The sequence below is a fragment of the Xyrauchen texanus genome, chromosome 1 (genome assembly GCF_025860055.1).
Source record: "Xyrauchen texanus isolate HMW12.3.18 chromosome 1, RBS_HiC_50CHRs, whole genome shotgun sequence".
Taxonomy (NCBI): domain Eukaryota; kingdom Metazoa; phylum Chordata; class Actinopteri; order Cypriniformes; family Catostomidae; genus Xyrauchen; species Xyrauchen texanus.
In genome coordinates, this window is record NC_068276.1 from 34,057,919 (window position 1) to 34,070,048 (window position 12,130).

General features: G+C 41.7%; 1 protein-coding gene across 1 annotated transcript in view; it reads left to right on the top strand.

The window, feature by feature from the left end:
• Positions 1–3,889, top strand: part of LOC127651488 (TOX high mobility group box family member 3-like) — a 98,722-nt gene extending 94,833 nt beyond the window's left edge. The window contains exon 7 of the mRNA XM_052137374.1: positions 1,419–3,889. Within this exon, the coding sequence (XP_051993334.1) occupies positions 1,419–2,168 (750 nt within the window). The 3' untranslated portion in view covers positions 2,169–3,889. The remainder of the gene's footprint in view (positions 1–1,418) is intronic.
• The last annotated feature ends 8,241 nt before the right edge of the window (positions 3,890–12,130 follow it).

The following is a 12,130-nucleotide window of genomic DNA, read 5'->3' on the forward strand; positions in this document are numbered from 1 at the left end:
GTGCAGGCTGCTACTACTCTTGAGAGTGAGCACTGAAATTAATGGGACTTTTATTTCTTCACCATAGAAATGTGGACTTAATGGAACAGTTATTATGATATGAAAAGGCTTTTTGTGTCCTCTGAGTATCACCTCTTCAGTATCTTTGTTTAAAAGGGTCAATCTCACTGCAGTTTAGTAAGTTTACCATTCTTACTAGAGATCAAAATCAATGAGGACAGTTTGCCAATAGGTTTTTTTCCTCATCTTCTTTTTCAATAGGCAACATTGGAGGGTTCCTGGAGTATTTTGAGTATTATACGATATTAATTGTGTATCGGCTTTCTTCCTGCATCTTAGTTATCGTTATTGGCAAAATCCAATATCGGTCAACCTCTATTTCTTACTAAAATCTGACTTTTTAGATTCTCTCAATTGGAACACACGAAACTTTTCTATCCTTGTCATGACAAAATCCATGTATCACAAAAATGGCAGTTTAATGAATGACAACTAGTTGATCTTTTTCTGAATCTACTATACTATACATATATTAAATGCTTGAGAGTTAAGATTGACTTACTTCAGCTCACTTTGAGGCTGGATAGCTTTCACCCTCAGTTTTTAACCACTTTTAAAAGATAAGACCTTCCGCAGAGCTAAATTTACAATGAAAGCAATAAATGTACAGCTGAAAAGAGATTGAGGAGCAGTTAATCTCCCTGTAACTCAACATATTTGTCTGTGTGCATTAGTTAACATGTGCTGATTTCCTTGCTTTTTTAAAAACCAGTTGGTGAGACTTTGCATTCAGATTTGTTATTTATTTTAATAGCAAAATTATCTTATATACTTAAGTGTGACAGTGAATTTGTTTCTACCCTTACAATAGAGGTGTAAAAATAGAAGTAAAAACAGCTAATGAATTAGAACGAGATACTCATATGATCCATCATGCCTCATTAACCCCTGTATCAGCCAGGCAGCCAGCAGCATTTGTATATTTGTTCCTTCTTGCTAAATTACATCCTGATATTTGAGCAGCAGATAATCTTACACACTATTAAGCACTACTGATATTCATGAATGTTAAATTCTAAGCTACTGGAGAATGTAATTCATGCTAAATTTATGTCATTTTGATATCATTATCACATTGGTTCAGCTATTGAGTAAATTAATTTAGCCTTTTGTTTTTTCAAAATCTTTATACCTTTAAGTTTTTATTTCAGATCTTTTCATAGGCTACTAAATAATATACATTTCTCCCATGGCAAGTTCTTAAGATTAGTGAAAGTAAGACGGCAGCAATTTTCTCTGAGCTGCTCTTTTCTGTTGAGTCAGTCACCAGATCAGCACTAATAAAGAAGAGGAAACAACAAAAGAAAGAAATTGTTGAGTACTAGAATTCATCTGACTGCTCTCTATTTCTGTCTCAGGCTGCGGCAGAGTCAGCTGAGGCCCAAACTATTCGCTCAGTGCAGCAGACCCTCGCCTCCACCAGCCTCTCTCCAGCACTTGTGATGCCTTCCCCTTTGTCCCAGCACCCTTCAATGTCTGCTGCTGCACAGGCACTCCAGCAGGCACTGCCTCGAACCATCGCCCCCAAACCCCTGCAAATGCGTGTTGGCAACAGCCAGATCGTAACCTCTGTCACGGTAGCTCATCAAAACATGACACCCGGTGGCATTCAGTCGCAGCTTCTGGGACAGATGGGAGCGGGCGGTCCACAGTCGGGTGTGTCATCACAAATGAGTCCGCCGATGCAGCCACGGCATGCCGTCATGCAGCAGCAGATGCAACAGCAGCAGCAAATGCAACAGCACTTGCAGCACCATCAAATGCAGCAGCAGCAAATGCACCACCAGCAGATTCAACAGCAAATGCAGCAGCAGCATTTCCAGCATCACCTGCAGCAGCAGCTTCAGCAGCATCACATGCAACAGCAGCATCAGCAAATGCAACAGCAGCAAATGCAAATGCAGCACATGCAGCAGATGCATCAGCATCAAGTGCAGCAACATCTCCAGCAGTCGCATCAGCAATCTCAATGTTCGCCTGTGCAGCACTCGCCTAACACGCTTCACTCCACCTCTCTCGGCAGCCCCCCAGCTCCTCCTCCGCCCCAGCCTCACCCCTCCCAGGTACAGGCTCATGCCCAGGTCCTGTCACAAGTGAGCATCTACTGAACTAAAACCCTGAGTCCCAACTCCAAGAGAACAGCAGAAGGAAGTTGTTATTGAAAAGCATCATTACAAGGTTGCTTTTTTAAGTTGCACTTAAGAAGTGTGTAAGAAATATGAATGTTTTACAAAGAACTGTCCTTTGTTTTAGATGGATAAATGAAACGTGTTAAAAGGACAAAGCATCTTAAATGGAGTTTTTGTCTATAAGATAGGCTGAGCTACAGGGAGGTCTGTTCATAGACTTGAGTGCCCAGTAGTCATTTGTTTTTACATTTAGTTCATTGATTTTTGCTGTCTCCATTGTGGAATTAAAACTCTGTTAGAGCATGATGACGTGAGCAAAACACTTTGGGACGTTCACAGGAACACACGATGGTTTTATTTAACAGCTTTGTTTATGAGATCGGTTTCATTGGATTTACTCTCAACACCGGACAAAATGAAAAGACTGGATTTCTGTGGATGGTGAATTCAGAAAGAATGCACTGTATAACATAAGGGAAAGAACTGTAGTGAACAATAAACAAGTACTAAACTGGTCATCAAAGACATACTTTAATGGCTCTTGCACTCTCCTGCCAGAAGTCTACCTTGTTTTCTTCCATTTTTCCTTATCCTGCTTGTCATTCTCCCAGATGCAAATGTTTAACAGTCACTTTTGGGAAATCCTCAATCAAATCATCCATCTTTTTGCTGTGTTATCAAACAAGAAATCTTGAGTAGCATTTAATTAAAATATGTATAACACTCTGGGTTTTCCTGGATAGAACATTGGACTATCTGACACAATTCCATTGATCTTTTCAGTCTCATCATGTCTCCAAACACACTCTGTGTGACCTGCTGTATGTGTTCTGAGGAAAGAGCTGAAGAAGTTCTTGGAGGATTCGTCATATCTGGTCAAAACTCTCAAAAGCTTATTCACTCCAGCGTGTAGTAACGGCACTCTGAAAAATAATTATTTTACCTCAGAAGTTGCATTGAATAAATAATGTTTTTTATTATTTTATTTTTTTCATTTTCTTTTGTGTAATGGAAACACATTGTATGAAAAAAAGGCTAAATTACTGAATTTAGGCTTATGGTTTACTAATGGAGGTATTTTTATTCCATGATACTCTACACTACACAATGAAAGCATTTATACAGGATTCTTATCAGATGTGGGTTTATTTTGTTCATGCACTATCATGGAAATGACATGGAAGTACAGTATATTGTGCCAGCTGTACATGAATCAGTGGTAAAGATAAAAGTAAAATTAGGTTGTATATATTTCATACCACTTGTTGTAAAGTTTTAACATACAAGGCTTTAAAATGCAGAATTTCGCAAGCTGACCTGTGTCCTGCTTTATCTCATAGTGCTCTTTTCTACTTTTTATGAGTTACAGTAGCAGCAAATACATTTTTCCCAGTATTCTTTTATACACTTCAAAAGTAATTGCTTTTAAAACAGCACTATAAAATACAGTTCATGTCAGTTGGGAACTCCCATCTGTTTTTAAACTTTTACATGCCATTTATTAATTTGGAAATGTTTTTTGCCATTCAAAAACACATTAAAAAGTGGCATTCCATCATCAGAATGATGAGACATCATTTTGTATTATATTTCTCTGTGTCTCACTGTTTGCAATTAAAATAACAATCCAAGATATTTATTTCAAGGAACTGATTCATTTCAAAGATTATATTAGCCATACCTTTGTATAAAATATTTCCTCGATGTGTCCTTGTTAGTTATGAAAGATTTAAAATAAAGACATCAGTACTTAAAGTATTCAGTTTATTTGGGAATATAATTGCATTTTTGTGCACTCAACTCATACGGACATTTCAATAGGAACATGTATTCTTTTTATTATTTCTTCAGATATATTAGAAAATGTATTTGTGTATTTTTAATATGACCCCTGATCCCCCATCCCACAATATTTGTGGGGGAAGGTAGAATTGCAAAGGCTAATTAACATAACCACACAATAAGCATATGAGGACAGTGGTGTGTCTTTATCTGTGGTATTTTACACACCAAGCCAGAAAGAGAACAGAAGGGTTGGAATCTGTGCCTTTGCATATTTTGCTCCACATTCATATAATTCTCAAACTGTATTTTGTCCCCAATTATTTAATTTCAAGAATGCATGTGCAGTTTTTCTAAATAGGCTGCAGTGATTGGCTCTTGGTTTTGTGTCACAGAGAAGTCCACGCTCTCACTCTGTGATTAATTGCAGCAGCTGTTCTGTCAGAGGGTGTAGTAGAGAGGTCTGCAGAAAATAAGTGCTGGCAACAGTCTTAAAGCGGCTATGATGAAATGAAAATTAAAAACAGTGAGTACCCTACATGCCCTGAATTTCAATGACAAGAAGTAGGGAGAGAGAAGGAGAGAGAGGCTGAAGATTGCTAAGCATAGAATGTAAGTGTGGTGTCCATGGCGACCAAACACATCCTTTAAAAACAACCAGTAATGAGGGGCTGGAAAATAGCAGTTATTATTCCGAACAGTCTCATGGAGGGCACCATCAATAATGCATGCAGTACATTGTTATTTGGTAAACCTTGTTATCCTCGTGGTCTCAGTGAGGATAAATATCTCACAACGAGGGTTGAAACTCTTGCACACCCCAGTGATGAATAAATAAGTGAGGGTTTGCAGATATTTTCAAAACTGATTGCATGTCCTCACAGTGCTGATGATGTTGGCACACAAATGATTATGAATTAAATCATTGTGTGCTGTTTCAGAATGAAAACTGAACAACTGATGGATCTAATTTAAATTCAATCATTGCATCATGAGTTGAAAAATTGTTAAGTTTTAAAATGTACCAGAAAATGTAAACTGTTTCTCTATATACTCACTCAAAAGGCTTATTTAAGTAAATGTGTGCATAGTATTTAAAAACGGCATGAATTCACCAAGCATAAATTCCACCTTGAAATATTCTCCATTAGAGCAATCATATCACGTCTATCCAGTGTTGTATTAAGTATCCATTTGTCATACTTGAGTAAAAGTAAAGATACCTTCATGCAAATTGACTCAAGTAAAAGTTAAAGTAGCTCATGAAACATGGGCTGATCGACAATGGTGGACTAGGCCTACCCACGATTTTGTTTTATTGCTATGCGTTCAGTCTCAGACATTTGGCTCATTGGCCACTTCCACCTGAGAGAGCCCCTCCCTGGTTTGGTTTGAACAAGAAGTTCTTGTCCCTGTTTTGCCACTGCAAAGCCTCTCTATCATACTAATGGGAAAAAAGGTTACACCCCGTTATCTCGCATTTACACTCGGTATGGACAAAAGTGTCCAGAATGTTTAAATCAGAATGTTGCCTTGAGAATATGGCAGAACCCAAGATTGTGTATTGGTAGGTCCCCTTTCTGCTGGTCAGAGTGGATTGTGAGGGGGGTTGCTACACTCCTACACTGGCATATATGAAAGTGGAGTGTTGAGATCGTTTGAAAATTTGGTTTGACATTTTGGGATCCCCAGATCTCAGTTTTATAGTTATCTACAACTGCGCCACCTGCTTTGTACTGTTTTTGGGAGTAGCACACCCCTCCTAAAGTGGCAGATACTCTGAGAGAGGTGATTACTGCTTTTGGAAAAGGTCATGAGGCATCAGTGTATTACACCCTGTTAATTCAGAGTCTGGGGAACGGCGCTTTAATTTCTCACAAGAGCGTATGGGAGAAAGATTTCAACTTGGTATTGGAGGAGGGAGTGTGGGCTAGTATTCTTAAAAATGTTAAGTCTGCATCTTGAGTTGCAAGGGTGCATCTTATGCAATTAAACATTTTGCATAGATTTTATTTTATCCCCTCTAGATTGTATAGGCTTGGTCTTAAAGACACACCCACCTGCTGGTGATGCCAATTGGACTTTTTTTTTAGTGGTGTGTCGAGATCCAGAAATTCTGGTTGAATGTTCCGATTTTTGTGTGTGACGTGGTAGGTATTTGTTTTGACCCAGACTTTATGTTCTGGGCGATGGGGCGGTCATCGATGTGGGGGATAGTCAAATAGAGAACTGGGTTCTGACCTGTGTGATGATCACCAGGCAGGTTATTTTGACGGGTTGGGGTTAGCTGGTGCGCCCCAATATCCGGAGTGGTGCACGGAGATAGGGAGGGTAGTGGCTTATGAGGAGGTGTCATTGGGAAGATGGGGTGACTTGGATTTGTTTGTCCGGAAATGGGGCAGGTATTTGGAGATTTTGGAGGGCTCTCGGGTGGGGCGTGAAGAGAGTAGTGTAGTATAGTTTTAAGTGAGTATGATTATTATATGTTTTTCTTTTCTTTTTTTCTGTAAGATAAGTATAGTAATTAAGTAATTGTACTTCATTACCATACATCTCTGCATCTATCTATAGAATCTAGTTCATACTACAGTCACATGATCTGATAATATAGTTTTACTGCATATAACCAAATTTTCAATGCAAGCCTACACCAATTCATCACTCTGTATGTATGTGTGTGCATATACATGCATCTTAATTTAGGCTACGTTCAAGATATAGAAACGGTCATATGCAATGTGAATGCCACATTTTGGCAATATCAATCATGATTGGTATTTTTCATTACCCTGCTGTCTATACAGATACAATGTGATTTGTGTGACAAAACGTCTGTGGCCTGAGGCTGAGAATGTGACCTCAGTAGCCTGTGGTCCCTGTGTTCAGTTTCCATTAGTTTGTTAAGAGAAATAACTTGTCGCAGAGTCAATCATTTAAAGCACACTTTTTACACAGGCAAGTTGAAAGTGAAAAAGTTTAATGTTGTGCGTTCATGAGGGCTGTGAAAGAAGCTTGTTCACAGTGGCTTGCATGTTCATGACAGCATGTAGCTAGAGTTTAGAGGAAAGTTTCAGCAGAAACGTGTGCGACGGTGTACAAGCTTCTCTCAAAATGTCAAAATTTTCACAGAAATGTATCTAATTTTCATGTTGTTTCTCACAAAAACATATTGTATGATTCAGAAGACTTGGATTATGATTCACTTTTAGGAATGTGCCTTGGTGGTTAACTAATTAACTAGTCATCCAACAACTGACTAGTTGATTGGTACGGTCGACATTAATGTTTTTATTGGTGGTGGTTTTATTTAATTTCTTTTTTTGAGAGCATTTTATGTGAAGATAACTTACTGTGCTTAAAAGTGAATGAAAGTAAGTTTGGTAAAACCTTCTGCAAGAAGTTTAGTCTCTTTAATGCTTGAAATTTAATCCATTTATTCACCACTGCTGTTTCAGCCACCAAAGTCCGACTCAACAATACATAAGACGGTCACTGTCAGACAATAAAGGAATAGTTCACCCAAAAAATTATAATTTGCTGATAATTTACTCACCCTCAGGCCATCCAAGATGTATCTGAGTTTCTTTCTTCATCAAAACTGAATTTAAGACTTTTAGGATTTCATATCAGGCCTCTTCCTTTAAATAATGCACATTAATGTATTCCATTTTGTTACGGTCCAAAATGCATATTTAGGGTGCATCAAAATAATCCACACGACTCCAGTTGACAAATAAAGTTCTTCTGAACCCAAACGATTGATTATTTTTTAGAAACAAAACGTCTCCGTTCCATGATGGAGGGAACGAGACATTGTGTCTATGAGTTGACACTAGGGGCCACCCTTGGGAGCCCTGACATCTCTGATCTTTTGAGAAAAGGCCAATGGGAATTAGCATGTGGGATTTGCATGCCACTCCACCGGCCATACGGGTATAAAAGGAGTGTTGCAGCAAACACACATTCAGATTTCGCCAAAAGACCCGGCCATATCAGCAGTTGGTTCAGTGTTGTGGCAAGAGGGACACAATGTCTTGTTCCCTCCATCAGGGAACAGAGGTTATATAAGTAATCAAGACATTCCCTATCAGTAACTCACTCGACATTGTGTCGATGAGTTGACACTAGGGGTCCCAATGGAAAACGTCACAAGAGCTGAACCGGGTTACACAGACTGGCGGTGCAAGTCTCTTAGCCAGTGTAGCAAGCCATTGTGTAACTACCCCCAACACACTGGCAGGCATGAAGTGGTCATGCCATGTTGACAGCATTGATAACCCAGGTCTTAACCTCATGAAGAGCACCACTTAGCGAACAGACGCCACTTCAGGTCATAGAGATGCCTCGTCCACTGCAGGTGGTAGGCCACTTAAGTCTTCCACGTCCCGTCCAGGGGCCAGACATGGAGATTCCAGAGGTCCGGTCGAGGGTGCCAGATGGTGCCCCATCCCTGAGAAAGAAGGTCATTCCTCGGTGGTGGGGGGGGGCTGTCGCGAGGAGCATGAGGTCCGAGAACCATGTCTGTGAGGATCAGTAAGGGTCCACCAAGAGGATCTACTCCTCGTCCTCCCTGACCTTGCACAATGTCTTTGCAAGTAGGCTCACTGGGGGGAATGCACATTTGCATAGCCCCAGGGGCCAGCTGTGTGCCAGGGCATCTGTGCCGAGGGGAGCCTCGGCCAGAGAGTACCAAAGCGGGCAGTGGGAGGATTCTGAGGAAGCAAACAGATCTACTTGTGCTTGGCTGAATCGACTCCAGATCAGCTGGACCACCTGAGGGTGAGTCTCCACTCTCCCCTTAGCGTAATCTGTCGCGACAGCACTTCTGCTGTGCTGTTGAGTTGGCCCGGGATGTGAATGGCCCGCAGCAGGAAGGAAGATCTTTGTCCTCAAAACCTGTGGAGACCATCACATCGTGGGCCGGTTTGTGCAATGGCTGGGCGCACGGAAGCAGGGGGCCCAGTTCTGGGGCACTGTACCTGCCAGAGAGAGATGGTGGTTGTGATAACGACAGCCGGGGAGACTGGAAATAGAGCCCAGGGAATTAGGAAACTGCCCTTTTTTGGAAAATTTGGCAAAACAAAAGTTAAATGAAAACAAGGATTCTCCACCTGACCATCCTGCGGGGGAGGGAGTGGTCTGCTTACAAGCTCCCGTAGTGCAGTTTCCTGAGTCCTTGTGCTGCCCGTCTCAGGGGCACTTTAAAGCCTTCTTGGGGTTCTTGGTGGCAGATGCTCCACGCCGAGGCCGGCGTCGGGGGCGGGCTGTGGCGGAGCTGGTGTTGCTGCCGCAGGGGGACGCCCATGGCAACGAGTAGACGGAGTGCGGGGTATGGCCTCCGTCTGATTTCTTACCATTGAGAAATGCAGGGCACAGTCTCCAATGGTGTAGCAAAACAGCCCAACCTGGGAGATGGGGGCGTCAAGGAAGCGAACCTTGTTGGCTTCTTGCGACTCATCCAGGTTGAGCCAAAGGTAGCGTTCCTGGATCACCATGGTGGACATCGCCTGCCCGGGAGCGCGCGCCGTGACCTTCGTCGCTCGGAGGGCGAAGTCGGTCGTGAGTGCAGCTCCTGCATTAGTCCTTGGTCAGGACTATCCTTGTGTAGTTCTCTTAGTGCCTTGACACCAGAAGCAGTGCCAAGGCACTAAGCGGTGTGCCCAGCAGTGCTATAGGCTTTAGCCTTTTAGCCGCAACCGCTTGGTCCACTTGGGGAATCGCTGTGTAGCACCGCCATCGAGGGTAGTGAGAGCGGATGAGAAAGATGACCAAACCAATCATCAAGCCGTAAGGGTTCTGGGGGGGGGAGGGTTCCACTCCAGCCACCCACAGGCAAGCATGGCTGCCAGCTTTGGCATCAGGCTTCAACTGAACTACCGCACCTGAGGGTGGGAGTCCAGCCGAGTCTTTAGCGTCAGACATGACGAGCCCGCTCTCTGAAGCTGCGATCGATAACTCATCTTCATCACGAGCCCCGAACGAGATTGCGGGTCCGACGAAAGACGGACTGGAAACTTCGCTCCAGAGCGTCATCGGAGCATACGAGTGTGACGGGGAATGGAAGGTCCGAGGGGGAATACCCGGCGGAGAGGGTCCCATTGATGTCCCCATGTCGCCCCCAGTGCTAACCGGCCCCGCCTCATACCCATCGGTAGAAGTACAGTGTCAGGGAGCCGCTGGGGTGGCTTGCACTCTTACAAAGGCGAGACGCGACCGCAATGTAGCCACACACGAACACAATGTTCGCAATGAGGGCACGAACCATCCACAAACGCTGACTCCACGTAGGTAGCACCTAGGCACGTAAGGCAGCGATCGTGGCCGTCAGAAGCGGAGAGAAATCGACCGCAACCAGGAACTACACACAAACGAAAGGGCATCAAAAACGCTTTCGTTTGTGCCACTCTTTTAGAGAAATATAAACTCTTTTACTGATCTTTATATATATATATATATATAATATATATAATATATATATCACACACACACGTGTATATATATGTATCTAAGGAAGGGCTCTGCTGCACTGCTGAAGCGCCGAAGGGGTGTTGCTCGACACAACCGTAGTGTGTGAGGGGGAGAAGCGCCGTAGAACCAGCAGCTTTCAGCAGAGGAGAGACGAATGGAACAGCAGGAAGAATTCAGCTCAGTGAATGTGTCTGCTCGGCTCTAAAGAAGTCTGAAAGTGTGTTTGCTGTGACACTGCTTTTATACTCGTATGTCTGGGGGAGTGGCATGCAAATCCCACATGCCAATTGCCATTGGCATTTCTCAAAAGATCAGAGATGTCTGGGCTCCCAAGGGTGACCCCTAGTGTCAACTCATGGACAACTTCGAGTGAGGGACAGATAGGGAACAATACTTATATACTTTTTAACTACAAATGTTCACTTCTGTACATCTCTGTGATGCGCAATCATTTGGGTTCAGAAGAACTTTATTTGTCTATTGATTATTTTGATACACCCTAAATATGCATTTTGGACTGTCAAAAAATGGAGTACATTCACTAGCATTTTTTAGAGGAGGAGGCCTGAAATAAAATCCTAAATCTTAAATTCTTTTTTGATGAAGATAGAAACTTTTTATTATCTAATTATCAGCAAATTTTCATTTTAGATGAACTATTCCTTTAAATCCTCTGCTTTGAGTAGTGTTCCCGTATTTGTGAGGTAATTTGGAGAGATTAAAGTCTTTTGCTGTTTATATCTAACAGTAAATGAATAAACAGTTTTAGTAAAATAGTTTTATTCTACTTTAAGTCGTGATCTTTATTTGTACCCGCATCTGTATCTTGTAGTTCTGTGCTTTTGAATGTGCAGGAAGGATCACCCTGCGACTCCCAATGCTCTGGTTACATTGAAGCGCATCATTCTGATTTCAGGATGCGGATAAGCGGTTTTGTGCCAATCCGTATTAGAGCCTTTCTTATTTATTTCTTCTCTTACTTTGAGAGTTTTGTGCAATAACATCTAATTGTTTAGTTATGTTCATTTCACCCCGATCATACACGTTTCAGAGGGGTATATGGATGCCAAGATATTTTACAAATATAACGTATATTCAACAAAAATATAGATATACATAATTTACATAATTTTCCTTAACATTGTCTAGTTTTTCAAACAACTGACCAACTAGTCAATTATGAAAAATTTGATATTTTCACATGCCTATGCATTATCCACTGGCATTGTATTGAAATAATATAGCTACAATATTTAGGTTTTCATTAAAACATCTTATTTTGTATTCCACTTAAGAAAAAAAGTAAAAGGGGTTTGGAACAACCAGAGGGTGATAATTTTCTGATTACAACTATTCCTTTAAGTTATGCAATTTACTCTGTGTACTGATAAAGTATTCACCAATAAAACAACTACATGACAGATGGAGAATTTATTTTTGTGGACACTGTATGTGTAATTTAGCAAGATTAACCAAATAGGGTTGAGCTTGAGTAGGGCAAGGGTCATCTTCAGCCGGTGAACATCCATAACACTGTCCAGTCGACCATGACTTATGTCCTTCATTAACTAAATGTACCCCTTCCCTCACAGCTCCCAAAAGCACACACAACCTTTGACCTGACTTGAGACACCTGGCCTTGCAGAGTGTGGAGTGAATCGCTTACAAGCTTTGTGAAAGATCCTGTTGAA